A 16,448-nucleotide genomic window follows, 5' to 3' on the forward strand; every position below is an offset into this window, starting at 1 on the left:
GAGTATATAATAATAATATCCTGGAACATTATTCACACACAGCCATCTGATCCCAAGCTAAGCAGAGCTTGTACTATGGAAACCAGATAACTGATATACTACATATATTAATTTTCTTTTGTAAATACATACTCATATAGATAATTACATCCGAATTCAGGACAAACAGACACAGATGTTCACACAAATGTCTGTCCTGGGTGGGGATCGAACCCACAACTTTCGGCGTGAAAGGCAAGTATCTACCAACCATGCTATGAATTAATGTTGTCTGTATGTAAAATATACTTTAAACATAGTTTTAAAATGCGACACGAAAAACGTTACGCGACTCCTTACATAGTCCATGTGTCACCTAAGATTCTTGTGCCAGGAGACACACTACGTCACTATTTAAAGAGTATTAAGTTTTCTACCGGTTAAACCTCGTGGTAGCTCTAGAGTTTAACGAACATGACGATTAAAAAGTGCTTAATAAGATCCTACTTGAACAAAGAATATTTTAATTTTCCAGTACAAATAATATGTTAAAATGAAAGACGCAAGACCTTCCAGAAATGTATGTACTTCAATGTTAATCACTTACTATATCAATACACAAAAAGTACTTGCTTAATATTTTATATAATCTTATAATGTATTAATGATGTTTACACAAATGACTGTTATATTTTTGTTTTATGTAATGTTATTCATTATTAAATATTATTTTAGAACAGGCGGACAAACATCCGTTGGATAAAGATCCTCAAACCACAGGACGATTGTGAGATGTCTCGAGTATGTATGTACGATATTTTACTTATAATCCGAAGAATAAATAGTTATTATATTTCAATGTGCAAGCCCATCTGGATAGGTACACTTATCACATATTCTACCGCCAAATAGTGAGAGGGCTAGTGAATCTTCAGGCACAAGGGACACATGTTAGTTCCAAAGGTTCGAATGGTTAATATAGCTTGCGGTGCTAATGTCTATGGGGGGGGGCTACTTACCATCTGGTGTTGACTACTTACCATTTGCCTATCCGCCTAACTATATTGTATAAAAAAATAAGTTACCCGGGCGGTGCTGGCTCGGTATTGGTACAGGTTTTGTGGAGCCTATGTATTGCTGAGTTTCAGTTTGAAAGGTAAACACACAAGTTAAATAACATCATAGATGTCAACTAATTGATGGTGTTAAGCGTGTGTTCGTCCAGAGATATTGTCTATGGTAGAAGGTGAACACTTACAATTAAGTGTCCCATTTTATTAAAGATTTTAGGAAGTTGGCGGGTGCTCAATGGATGCGACTAGCACAGGACCGGCAGAACTGGCGCGCCTGTGAGGAGGCCTATGTCCAGCAGTGGATTAATGTGGGCTGAATATGATGATGATGATTTTATTAAAATAAATATAACAATATTTGCATTGTTGAAACATATTAAAATTAATTAATTAATTAAATAAAATAATAACTTTTTTAACTATATCTTAAACACATCACACAACAACACATAACAATCATCTAGTATCATTAATATCAAAGAACCGTTCAGTGAGTAAAAATGATACTTAAAGCACGATTGTGTTTAAATAACAATTAATTTTCAATTTATGGTGCTTCCGTCACGTCACATCCGCGGCTGCATGCGCATGCGCATATAAATGCTTGCACCCTGGCGCCATCTGGCGACCGACGCGGGATTGTGTCCGGCCCATTGTTTTTTAAATGTCACTAGATATTGACTGACGGATATTAGGTGTCTTGCTTGCAAGCGGATACGCATTGTGGTCTGCGAATTTTAAATCTAGATATTAAAGTGTGAAACGAACTTACGCAAATCGACATATGCGTAGTGGGTTCGCAACACAGATCAGAATTATAGAAGTTTTCTCTGACTAATACAAGAACGAAATTCTCTAATGCTATTTACAAGTAGTAATAATAATAACAAGTACGAAATTGATAACATTTCTTTCAAATAAAAACGAATACTATTATATATGTATATTTATTGTAAAACATTTTTATCAAATGATGATTAAGTTTTATTACACAGTATTATTTCAATAAATCGAGTTATTCCGATATAAGAATATATTTTTAAACAACCTTATAGCGTGATTCAGAGTGAATGACAAAGAATCGATGACGGTGTAAATGAATGAGTGTATAATACACCCACACACTCACATCTCACCTGTCTCACCTTGACTCATCGCGTATGTCACCATAACCTCTAAGCGTGATGCCGTAACTACGAGTACGTCCGCTCTTTGGAAATACTGTATCAATCGAACGAGTCACACTTAATAACAAGATGTACCGTATATATAAAAAAGTAACTTATAATCTTTCATCGTCTAATAAAAGAAAAAATTATTCTGTAAGGCTTTCATGGATTGCGGCAACAAATAAAAATCTTATTAGCATTGAAATTAGCTTAGTTTGTAAAACCAATCAGTTTAATCCTACCGAAATATTAATTTTAATATGAGAGTAATAAACATGGTTTTTACTTATAAAATCAAATAAAATCAAGACTTTCTCCTCAACTGAAGCCAGCTACTTAAAAGAAACCTTTGCCCCAGTGGTAGGATATTACTAACATTTCTATTTACCCTAGCAATTAAGCGTAAAGCTTCACGACGACAATAGCCCAATGCGCCAGGACCGAACCTGCGACTTTTTTATCACTAATCGGTCTGGAAACCACTGCGCTGTTGACGCTTTAATTGATAAAAAAGGTGATTTAATTATTTTTTTTAATTATAGTTTTTTATATAATATAGAAGTTAATGTAATTAAGGACTTTCTCATTTCGATAAAACCTTTTAGACAGACATCAGACATCGCAGAGCTTCATATTTAAATAAATAAACATTTGTATCATTTATATTTAAAAAGAACGTTAAATAGAATTGATCTCGTATCGAATTATATATATATTTTTTTAATCATTAATCTTTTTTTTTTAACTGTATATCATTAAAATCTCCATAAAAATGCATGACGAAATCATGATTCAAAAGTTGAACAAAGACGAAAGTTCTAAATAAATCGCTCATAAAAAAAAACAAGTCGAACAACTGATCTTTTCCAGTGAAAGTAATATCCAGGGCAATATTGCGAAAGCGCTATCGATTTTAATAATCCTTTTTTAAAGTGACAGGTTATATATATCTGTGACATTTACAAAAATCCGATAATACCGTTAAGATAACTGCATACTAATCCAAGCTACGAATTCAATCTTATACATGTGTGTATACATTTTATTTATTACTGGCAGCCCGCTCCGTAGGTTTAATAAAAAAGAACATTATGATTTTAAATTTAGAATAAATAAGTCCTAACTAGTCCGCAACAAATCTTACCCTTCCGGTTGAAATGACGTTTGGCGATAGAGTTAACCTTTCACAATCATCATAAATTAGTAAAATTAATATATATAACTCTATGTATTTACTAGAAATTATTTTTACGGCAAAGATAAGAATAAATCACACGGTGTTAATATTTATTCGTTTGGCGGAAACTATTTTAAGATAACTTTAAACAATTTTATACATGTTCTTAGAATAAATATCGAATTTAAAGAAAGCGACTGTTTCATATAAAATTTTATAAGACGTAGGTATTTCTGAGTTTCATTTTAAAATAAATTAATCTACAGCTTGGTGTAGTATGGGTAACTTTATAAGGTTGCAAATGGTCCTTTATGCAAATAAAGGGTCCAATAAATAACAATAGTTGGGTTTGTCTGAAAAATATTCTCAAACGCAACCCAGAGCCATGAAGTAAGCATTGACCTACGCCTGGTCTCTACCGTCATGTTAGGTTGCCGTTCCATCAGATTATAAGTGTTGGAGAGTACCCTTATGTTTCATATTTCCGTTCTTAGGTAAGAGTCTCCAAAATCGGTAACGACATTAAATTTTATTAATTAAAAATATTATTATGAATATTTATAACAAAAAAAGATTACAACGAAATTCAATAATGTTTCTTAGTATTCGTTTGATATTTTTTTAAACTTAAAAATGCTATAATGATTAATTCTGTTACGAAAAATGAATTGATACTTTTACTATTTGCCACTTTGATGTTGTTTTCAATGTGAAAGGTGTTGTGACGAAACGAACCGTCATAATGTCAAATATAAGTAAATAGAATAAAAAGTAATTTACTATTTATAAATTATTTAATTAAATTTTTAACTGTGTAAATTTCGTAATTATATGTTCAAAATTAACTTATTAATATCTACCTATTAAGATTATTAACACTTCCTAACTACCTAAAACATAGTACTTAAGATATAATGACGAATTTAATTGTACACATTATGTAACCTCTGTTCTCAAGCAAGTGACTATAATAAGTCTTATTGAGAATAAATGTCTTTAAACTTATAAATCTTTATTTAAATCGACCAAGTGGAGGCAAAAACTAGTTACCGATAATATCTTGTTATGTGATACTATATAACAAATATCAATATTAATTTTCTTAAGTGGAAATAATGTGTTTCCGTCAACGCAGCCTCCGACATTCAATGCGATCGTTTGTTTATAGAAACTAAGATAAATCGTCTTTATCATACCAATGCCAATGGACTTCATATTATTTGTTTAAAGCGAAGTTTAATTTGTCATAAATAATCACTAGTATATTCAAATATATATACTAGATGTTGTATATCAGAACAGGAGTAAAAATGAAATAAAATATACAAATCGGGATTATCAAAGTAACGACGATTACTGTTTCTAAAAAGGTAATACATAATCAGCCTCTGCTGTTAAATAGTGGTTAGAACGCGTGAATCTTAACCGATGATTGTGGGTTCAAACCCGGGCAAGCACCACTGAATTTTCATGTGCTTAATTTGTATTTATAAATCTTCTCGCGCTTGACGATGAATTAAACCTGCATGTGTCTAATTTCATTGAAAATATAACACGTGTATTCTACAAAACCGCATTGGAGCAACGTCGTAGAATAAAAACCTTCTAAACCTTCTCCTCAAAAGGGAGAGGAGGCCTAAGCCCAACAGTGAGATAATAACAGGCTGTTACTGTACTGTACTGTATATATAACAGCAGAGGCTGGCTTTTTTTCTGAATTTGAACCCTTAATCGTTGATCCACACACGAAGCGGTTTTACGGGCATATGAGTATTATATTTTCTAACATATCTGCTAAAATATATAAAATCAGAATATGTTTCAACAGTCAACATTTTTATAAATGCTTTAATGTGTTCTTTAGCTCCTAGATTAGCGGCTAGAATAAAGGCAACGGCTGATTTATTTATAACAATAGCAAAAGGCGATCAAAATGAAAGCCGCGTCTTATAATAATATACAATGATTGAACCGTTGAAGCTAAAAATTACGAAAAATATCGTACAAAATTCGATAGAAACTTGATACATACTTGACCTATATATTTTTATAATAACAATTTAATTTTAAATGACATGTTTAACCTAAATTTCTTATACAATAAATTGAACTATTATTCATCATAAACGTAAAGCGAAAATACAGACAATAAGCAGGATCACCTTGCAGTGATATCATTTCGAGCTTAATCTTGCGCATGCGCATTTAGGTCAGGGAGACTGATTTGCGTAAGCGTTCCGAGAATTACTACCTCAACGAATGTGTAGGGAAAATTCTACATTGTTTTCTTACTTCGATCGTTATAAAGCAATGGGTTTTATTAATTTCAATGACACTTCAATGACGTAACGATTGGCTAATGATCTTATATTTAAACGTCGTTTAGCGGATGATAAATTAAAAAATGCTGTCTTCTTCTTTTAAATGTGCAATCAATAATGGCAGAAAGAGCGAAATCGATGTTTATCTAAATAGCCGCTAAGCAATGCTTATAATTAAGGCCGTTCATTATTATATTTTAACTAATATTCTTGGCATGTTACCAAATTAGCTTTTGTATATCTGAAAGAGGAATTTCAAATATCATCGATTCGATTGTTATAAATTATGTTACGTAAGTATACTATTATAATTTTATTTGCGCAGAATTGTAATTTGATATAGGGCAGTAACCCTAACCGCTGTTGCTAACAGAAAATCTACTTACAAATCCGACCAAGTAATTTTAAAATATTTTGACATGCACAGACTTCGTAATACAAATTTAACGAGGTCAAAAAACTTGTCTAAAATAGTAAATAAGATATTTAAATGTTTATTTTTATTATATATGTAAATAGATATTTAGAATGAAAAATAATTACTATTACTAAAACTCGTATCCCGTTACGAAAATCACAATCAAATAAAAACTACTCGAAAAAACACGGACGTATAGTTTTATTATTTTATAGTGCATTTCATGATAAAACAACAAATGTCAAGGCTGAGAGCGTATCAAATTTAATTTGAGAATTGTTATTACTATGTAGCGGGCTGATAAGAAACATGCGCCCACGCAGATCGCTAAACAACCGCATTATAAATAGCGACTTGCTACGCTTGCATCACTACATATTCGACAGACATTACGCAGTACATTAAGATGTGTGGAATTATTATAAATATAACTAGTTTTGTTCATAAACCACCAACGATATGCCTTATATTGCATTTTAAAATAAATCTATACTTTGCATTAGTTTTAATAATAATATTATCTTGGGACATTATTTACACACGGCCATCTGATCCCAAACTAAGCAGAGCTTGTACTATAGAAACCAGACAACGATACTACATATACTACTTTTCTTTTGTAAATACATACTTATATAGATAATTACACCCAGACTCAGGACAAACAGACATGTTCATGCACACAAATGTCTGTCCTTGGTGGGAATCGAATCCACTCCTTCGGCTTGAAAGGCAAATATCTACCAACCACGCCAACCGGAGATGCCAAGCCGAGATGGCCCAGTGGTTAGAACGCGTGAATCTTATCCGATGATCGTGGGTTCAAACCGGGCAAGCACCACTGTATTTTCATGTGCTTAATTTGTGATTATAATTCATCTCGTGCTTAACGGTGAAGGAAAACATCGTGAGGAAACCTGCATGTGTCTAATTTCATTGAAATTCTGCCACATGTGTATTCTACCAACCCGCATTGGAGCAGCGTGGTGGAATAAGCTCCACAACCTTCTCCTCAATAGGGAGAGGAGGCCTTAGCCCAGCAGTGGGACATTAACAGGCTGTTACTGTACTGTACGCCAACCGGAACGTCCAATATCTTCTCGGTCGTTTACTTCATTGCTAAAGCTCGTGTCCACTCTGATCTAGGGTCTGGGTCACGATCTCTGTGAATTTTCTCCAGTCCTTCCTGTCCTCAGCTTTCCTCAGGGCTGTGGTCACTTGGAGACTAGTGAGGTTGGTAACTTAACCAAGCAAGCAGGTAACCAAGTCACCGTCCAATATATCAACACTGATATTATTACATCCTCGACGATGTTATAAATGCATAATTAAAATTAATCGGGAATAATTATTCAAAAATTATAATATAGTCCCACTGCTGTATTAATGCTCTCGTCTTTGTGGAGGTTTGGCTTTGGGTTTGAAGGCTTCAATGTGCATGGCAAATGGACACACATGTTACAAATTTTCATCCGCAATATGCAGGTATGCACAATGTATTCACCGCCAAACACGAAATAAATTATAAACACAAATTGAGCACATATCAATTCCGCGGTGCTCGGCCGAGTTTGAATCCGCAATGACCAGTTGAGATTAACGAGTTCTAAGTTCTTCGGTATGGTTACAAACTACTCGTAGGGATGAATTTCATACACAATGTTTGGTTTTTTTTTTTTTTTTATAGAATAGGAAGGCGGACGAGCATATGGGCCACCTGATGGTAAGTGGTCACCAACGCTCTTAGACATTAGCATTGTAAGAAATGTCAACCATCGCTTACATATCCAATGCGCCACCGACCTTGGGAACTAAGATTTTATGTCCCTTGTGCCTGTAATTACACTGGCTCACTCACCCTTCAAACCGGAACACAACAATATCAAGTATTGCTGTTTTGCTGTAGAATATCTGATGAGTGGGTGGTACCTACCCAGACGAGCTTGCACAAAGCCCTACCACCAGTAATTGGTATAACGTATAACATAATAGTTGATATGCCGCAGCGTCTACAGCCAAAATACAACAACATAGTAACGCTGTAACAGTGTTACTGGTGGTAGAGCTTTATGCAAGCTTTTCTGGGTAGGTACCACCCACTCATCCGATATTCTACCGCAAAACAGTAGTACTTGGTGTTGTTGTGTTCCGGTTTGAAGGGTGAGTGAGCCAGTGTAATTACAGGCACAAGGGACATAACATTTTAGTTCCCAAGGTTGGTGGCGCATTGGCGATGTAAGCGATGGTTAACATTTCTTATAATGGCAATGTCTATGGGCGTTGGTGACCACTTACCATCAGGTAATGGTAATCAATCTATGTTTCGAAGCTTAATCTCAAACTAAACTCATAGCAACAATCATTTTTATAGACGACATAGATTAAATAAATATATTTAAAGGTTAAATTTATTATCTTCGCGCTTTTGCCAATTAGCAAGAGAACATTCAAGTTCAAAGTCATATTCAAATTGTTTTTAATGAGTACAATAACAGCGGCTGTTAGAGCATTCAATGGCATTTTAATATTGTAGCGTTTTGTAATAATTATGACGTATTAATAATTGTAGCGTTTTGTAATAATTAGGATCTCTACTCACAGGTCAATTTTACTCAATATCATATTTTTATGTCGTATTCGATCTTAAGTGATTTAAAGGCACCTTTAATTTTTATTTACGAATATACTATATTATTTTATTTGTACTATATTTTTTATGTTTAGGAAAAACTCGTAAAATTTGGACGTCTAGAAGATTCCTTCTGCTAGATTAATAATTAAAATCGTGTTTAGAATGCTTTGGAGATTAGTTTATCAAGCTGCTTTACAGCAGGTTAACTTGCAATGTGCCTTACATAAAAATAAATAATGGTATTGTATTACACACTGATAAAATATATTAAGCTACAAAGTCTTACAATTGGTTTTGGATAAATAGTAATTTAATCATAGAAAATAATATCTTAACATTTCTGATTTCCTTATAAAACACACAAGAAAGATTATTTACAATGTGATTAGTAAATTTATTACAAAATCAGACATGCAGTTGCCGTAAGTAAAGCTAGCAACTCGTGAGGTCGTCCGCGAGCGCCATATTGGTAATGAGGTCACGGGTACTGCGCCGGCGCAGACGTGCGCCTACATTTACACCGCAGGATTACTTTCTACATTTTTTTTATAAACTATTATTTTGTACTATTTTTAATGGCACGTTCGTTGCCGTGTATTATTATCCAGGATAAAGAGTGGCCTGTCATTCCGGCTTATATATTATATATGCGAAAACATATCGATAAGCCATCCCGACGCTTAGATAAAGGAGATTAAAACCAACTAACAAATTATAATTTTTTTCTATCATACGACAGGGTTAAACCATTAATAAAATATTCCATAAGCTATCACATTCCTATTGCTATTTACTATAATTCGTTTAGTTTAGATTATTATAAATTATGACACGTACAAAAGCAACAAATGAATTACTAATATTTCTTAATTAACAAGAGACGCATTCTTCAATGACTTCGAATGCATCATTAAAAACTCGTACTTATCTAATAAATCATATTTAGTTTGGTGTCTTATTAAGTTATTTCCTATTCATAATATAATGCCGAGTGTAATATGACAAATCGATTTCTCGTTATTTCTAATTACAAATAAGTCATGTAAAGGTGGTAAGTAAGCATGTATACGCAGTCGTTAATATCAAGTACCTTTTCAAATTGTACTCGTTATAATGTATTATGAATAATATTTCTTGAAAATATAACATAAACGGCGTGATTCTGACACATGCATACAAAACTAACCGGTTTTTTTCGCACAAAAAAAACTTAGGTGAATTGACATTGTGTTTGTTCACTAACGTACTTACCTATAAGGTATTTATCCTCCTTCGTCGCGTGTCTTGTTTCTACAGTTAGAAACACTCTTTTTACTTAAAGTAGGCTCTAACTTTAGGATCGAACCGAGTTCGGAAATTCCAAATTTAAACAAAAGCACATTGTGACAGTTATTGTAATAATTATTATCGGTTTCCTGGTGCCTATTTATCGAAGTATATTTGGTATCATTATATAAATGTGCAATGTTAATTTTTCATTTAAATCATTTTGTATTAAATATAAAAAAATAACAACGACAAATAATTCGAAATACTGAATATTTTTTAAAGATATAAACACTAAAATTATTTATCATCATATTTGATGTCCTGTCCGCTATCAGACAATACCGCCATTCTCAATGGGGACTAGCCAAATCTCCTGCATGTTTATTTATTATATTTATGTTTATAATATAGTAAAAAAATGTGTGCGCAAAAATATATACACTTTTATTCCCTCTCCCTCGACCGACACGATCGTGCAGAACTGAAGACTTTTTTATATAATAGGTAGGCAGACATCATATTGCTCGTCACCTGATGGTAAGTGGTCACCACCGCCCATAGACATTGGCGCTGTAAGAAATATTAACTGTTCGTTACACCACCAATGCGCCACTAACCTTGGGAACTGAGATGTTATGTCCCTTGTGCGTGCAATTACACTGAACACAAAAATACTGAGTATTGCTATTTAGATCTTACGTGCTTTTCGAGAACCGGAATACACGCATTGCCATCTTTTCCCATTCCCGGACTGCTATTAACAATTTATTAACACAAAAACATCATCATCGTCATAATTATAGAATATCAAAAGATACGAACTCCAATTAAAACTAAACTCATTGAGGGATTTAATAAATATGTCAAAACAAATGAAAAATGAGTTCTCATTTCTCTCACGTCCGAGATATCATTTAAAATTTATTTTTACTTCACGTACGAAATTAAAGAAACCATTAATCACTTTACACGGCAATAATTTAAAGAGACCGTAAGATAGCGATGTCGTGGGTTATCCTTATCAAGAGGTATGCACAACGAAGTATGAGATAATATTTTATTTCGGAATAATTTTGCGACCATTACATACAATAACATATACAAATACAGTTACAAAACCGTTTGAACCTTTCGACTGTTTTTTATAACTATGATCATATTTTTTGGTCGTTGTTAAACATCTTTTTTTAAAAAAAAAAAGTACTTAAGCCACCGATTTAAATTTGGTAGGTATAGTATAAGGAAGAAAAAATATAATATTTTTGTGTCCTGTAAATAGCAATCGGATTAAAGAAGCGCGTTTAGGCCAAATTTAATAAACTTATCTACTAATAAAAACAATGTCGTCTATTATTCCTAATATAATAACTCTATTATTACCACCAATAAAAGCATTCGTAAAGCGTAATTACAATTCAATCTTAATGTCCTATGTACACGCTAACGTCACTGACAGCGTATGATAACATTGTTTTGACAAAAGGATAATTTTGACGATCCGGAGGGACAACGACCCCTGATAAGGAAGATTAGAAAGTTATTTGTACTTCAATATCATAATTAACTAAGCGTTATTTGAAGTTAATATATTAGTTCAACGCAATTTACGTCATTCATATGGATTTGATGAGAAAGGGGATAAAAGGCATACATGTTCTTATGTTACAGTTTTTAATCGCCTTGAGCACAGCAGTGTGAAAAAAACATGCGCAAAAATTTAAAAACTACATGTGTCGAATTCTGCCACATGTGATTTTAACAACTTGCACCAGGGCAGCGTGATGGACATGAATACCAAAACTTGCATTTAAAAGAAGATATATCTTTGGCCAGTAGTGAGACATTAACAGGCTGTTTTTTTAAAGCATGTTTCTTAAATTTTTTTCTGAAACAGTAAGGCAATATTTAAACACTCATAAAATCTAAAATCTTAGTATATCAGTTTAGTTTTCCAATACGTTTTAAAATGGAATTATAATTACGATTATTTTCAATGGAAAAAACATTACACCACATTTGAATCGCTAAGTAAAACCAAGCATAAATCACACAACACTCTTAAACCTACATTTGGACAGTTCGACATCAATAAATGATCGATAAAAAACCCATCTGACCGCAGCCGTAAACGTCCAAAGTCATTACTTATCTTTACCATTAATAGCATGAACGGACTTGCTTCATAGAGTAAGCGACTAATGACACGTCGACGGATTCAAATGCTATTTACAACTTATACGTAATGTAAACGAAACCAATCATAAATCAAGCGAGAAGCGACGTCTCACCCTTACAAACAAAAATAGCCCCGTTCAAGAGTGAATTAAGTAAAAAAAGTTAAAAAGGGCGCGACGTCGGCGCTCGCGCATGTGCTGAACATGTGACGCCTGCCATGTTTCCGGTTCCAGAATCGAAATTTTTGCGTCCCATTGTCTGGACTTATGGGGGTGTCAATTTTAAACGATGAAAAACAAAGCTTTGACCATAAACGTTACTACCGTGAAATGAACTTTAAAAAATCGAACTTGTGTGTGATATTCTTAGAAGTATGAATGTTTAGCTTTATTATTATATATACTTTATATATTAAAATTCATTGGATCATAAAATGGAGTTAATTAGATCATTACACGGAGCTACTGGTGTTTGATATGAAATGAATATTCAATTATGTTTTTTGCACCTTTAATAAAATACATTAATCATATCGTTTGTTTTATGAAACATAAAAATAACAGAATTGATTACAAATCATTATAAAATGCCTTATCTAATTGATATCTATATTAACTTATTACATTTAATTCATGAATTAATAGTTTTTATTCATATACTCTATAACTAAAACTAAATTAAAAACAAAAAACGCATTACAAATTTATAGAAAAAACACGCCGTCCGTGGCATTTGACTCAAGACGCTGGCTCTATTGCAATATTAATTAATTATCTTAATATTTTTGTGACTGTATACAATTACAAATCTATATGTAATAAATAAAACAACAAAACTATATATTTGTAAATATCTATTTTTTATAATGTGATAGAGCTAAATCGCTAATATAAGTCATCATTACTATTCGCTCTGGAACTATTTGTAATTATATAATAAACTAATAACGAAAATCATAAAGGATTGACGTCATTAGTGGCAAAGAATACTCTCTAATAAGGGATTTCGAGATATTGCCACCACGCTGCTTCACTGCGGGTTGGTGGATAAGCATTTGGATAAATTAACTCAACATGTGCAGTTTTCTCAATTATCCAGTATAAAATGATAAAAAAAAACCATTCATCATGTTTTTTTTACCGTTTATAAACAGCGATACTTGGTACTGTTGTGTTCCAGTTTGAAGGGTGAGTGAGTCAGTACAACTAAAGACAGAGGACAACGACTTTCATCCCAAGGCTGGTGGCGTATTCGGAAATGGTTAATATTTCTTACGGCACTAATGTCCATAAACAGTGGTTACCCTTACCATTAGGTGGCCTATTTGCCCGTTAAATATTTAAAAAACTACATTTTCTAATAACGAATTTGGAACAATTTGTAAACTTTTTATCCAGATATTAAATGATTCCCCTGGACGCAGTCTTGTTATTGTTTGTTCTTGTTGTTGTGCTGATATAGAAGTATATAACGAAAATCTACGTTAAATTAGTCTAAGGCACACTTGATACTAAATATATAGTGTAAATGTATTTGTACAGTTGTAGAACTTAACACAATTGAATATGATTATACAATTGTCGTAGGTACGAGTATGTCACGACTTTCGGCTTCGTCATAACTTGTAAATGTAGAAACTTGCTAGAATTGTAATAAGATAAAATTATTTAATAAGTGTTTAAATACATATGTTATACATACATACGCCGAAGGTCAACATAACAAATCAAATCAAATTTAAGAATCGTTTAAATGTAAAGCTTATTGTTTTAACTTGTTTCAGAAAGCATCCTTTAAAGAGACGAAGGATGAGAAAGTCGTGTCGATGCTCTTTTAAATTAAAACAGATTCAAACTGGGGCATTGTTACTCTTAATAAAATTTAAAAAATACCATAAAATTATCTTTTATTATAAAATAATAACAAATAGACCGATATAAATTCCTTAATTTAATTTAAAAGATTAGCATTATAAAGTTTTTTAAAATATACGGATATTAATATTATACTTATATTATACTTAATTCGCCCATTAAGCTGCTAATGTTTAGTTTATTATATAAATTAATTTCAAAGCTTATGTTGTGCAAAATATCAGGCTAGGCTCTCACGGCGCTACGGTAACGACGACAGAAAATGTCACAGTGACTTTTGGTAGTTCGTCGAACCCTGAGCTGTGCTGTTCTGTGTGTGCTAAATAGTTATAATAAAGCTGATTAAATATTAGCAACGCTATTCAAATAGTGTTGCTTGCATACTAAATAACTTGACCTGTCTTTTAAATGGAAAATATATGTATTATTATTTATGGTACATTCCGCTTTTGTTAGTACAAAAAATTGTATGAATTATTTTGAACTTACCATAGACAAGAGTGAGAGAGAAGATATAGAAATTTTATTATAATATTAATATTTTTAGTCACTATTCTTTTCTAAGTGACAAATATATATCGTAACTTTTATTTAAATTATAATAAAGTAAACATTTATAATACTGTGCTTTTTGCTGATTTAAATTGGAACTTAATTTTTAAATATGACTTTGATTTATAACACCGACAGTAGCAATATGTAAATCCATAGATTTTTTGTTCAGTTTTTTTGTATTACCAAATAGAACTCGTGCAAGCACTCTTTTAAAGCGTTACATATTTTTTAAGCTCATTAGATGTCTCTTTACATACATACATACATGTATAATACTATTGTATGTACTAAAGAACAAATTTTATATTTTATTTATGTCTTCAGAGAATTTCTAACAAGATGATTATAAATCTGAGGAAATAATTAACAAAGGTAACCTTGACAACTTAATCTTAGATTGATAGAGACTATTAGTCTTAGAAATATAGATATCATTTATTGGTCTAAGAACATAATATAAACATCATTAGTTATAAACGGACCAGTCGTCGAATGAGGCCTGTCTGATGAACCGAAACGAGGAACATCAAAGGAACACTGTCGCCGGTCTTGAATATCAATTATGATGAACTCGATTACAAACCTTGTGGCTTGTTCCTTCTCGCCTAACATGCATATTACAGATGCAATTTTCGATCATACCTCAATAATTAAATTCCGTGTACACGATTCTGGTCCCTACGTTTTGGTGTTAAAAATTGCTTTCGTATAAATCATTAGTGATGATAAGTCTGGCAAGTGGTGTGCTGTCTGCGATTCAATTGAAAGCGTGCTAAAAATCGCACTTATGAACTTCTTGGACGATGATGTCATATTGAGATAAAACTCCAACACCGTCGGCGCACAACCTTCACAATTACCATTTATATTTCCACGTTGAGAATAAAACATTAAATTTTAACGTCAAGGATTTATGTAGTCTTAAATAATGTTATGGTTTTATTTTCTCGCGTCTTCCGCTACAGTGGAACGAAAAGCAGTCAGTGAATCATTGCAAAGAATATAATAGTTTTCTTAATGGTTCACTTGCGATTCTTTTTTGTGAAGGTAAGTTTATAAACCAAATATATAATGGTATTAAAATTATTTTAAGATTCAATAATAATCTTTTAAGGATTTACTTGATAAAGAAACTTATAAATATATTAATATTACTTAATTTTTTATATTCAATAACATTCAAAATGTGCGAAAATAAAAGTTTTTTTTTTCTTATAAATTAATATTTAAAAAATACTTACATTTTTCTATCTCCGTCAACATGTGACTGGACGGTAAATCCAAACATAGATTGATAATTTCCTGTATAAACTACCCTCGAAGGGATGTCCACATTGAACCCTAGGGCGCCCGCCCAAGCGCATAGAAAAACGCACAAAAATAAAGCCATTTTAAAAAATATATAAAACACGTGAGTCACAGCACTACACAAGAAAAATATATAGCACACTTTACTTAATTATTTAAATAAATTATATAATTCGTCCTCATGATTCGTTTCGACTACGAGTTCGTGATCGTAAATATATTGTGACCGACGATGCGTGCACCACATACGACGGTCGGCACAACACTGACGCAAGGCCGCGCGAGCAAGACTCGCGAGTGAGGTAATCCCGTAGAAAATAAGTTCGGAAAATGTTTCACGTACGATGGCCGACGTTTCGCGCGTTTTTTCTTAGAAGATGAGTGTATGTTTTGATACGTGATTATTTTCGGTGACGACTATTTGACGCAGTTCTCGATGTGTCCGACCTTGCAGTGTCACGTTTACTTAATTACAATGAATTTGTTATTATTTATTAT

At 32.5% G+C, this 16,448-nt stretch overlaps 1 protein-coding gene across 5 annotated transcripts in view; it reads right to left on the reverse strand.

The window, feature by feature from the left end:
* Positions 1 to 16,222, reverse strand: part of LOC126770162 (integrin alpha-PS2) — a 104,004-nt gene extending 87,782 nt beyond the window's left edge. For all 5 annotated transcript variants that reach the window (XM_050489375.1, XM_050489372.1, XM_050489374.1 and 2 more), the window contains exon 1: positions 15,884 to 16,222. In XM_050489375.1, the coding sequence (XP_050345332.1) occupies positions 15,884 to 16,032 (149 nt within the window). In that variant the 5' untranslated portion in view covers positions 16,033 to 16,222. The remainder of the gene's footprint in view (positions 1 to 15,883) is intronic.
* Between the last annotated feature and the right edge of the window lie 226 nt (positions 16,223 to 16,448).

Source organism: Nymphalis io, chromosome 8 (genome assembly GCF_905147045.1).
Source record: "Nymphalis io chromosome 8, ilAglIoxx1.1, whole genome shotgun sequence".
In the NCBI taxonomy this organism is placed as follows: domain Eukaryota; kingdom Metazoa; phylum Arthropoda; class Insecta; order Lepidoptera; family Nymphalidae; genus Nymphalis; species Nymphalis io.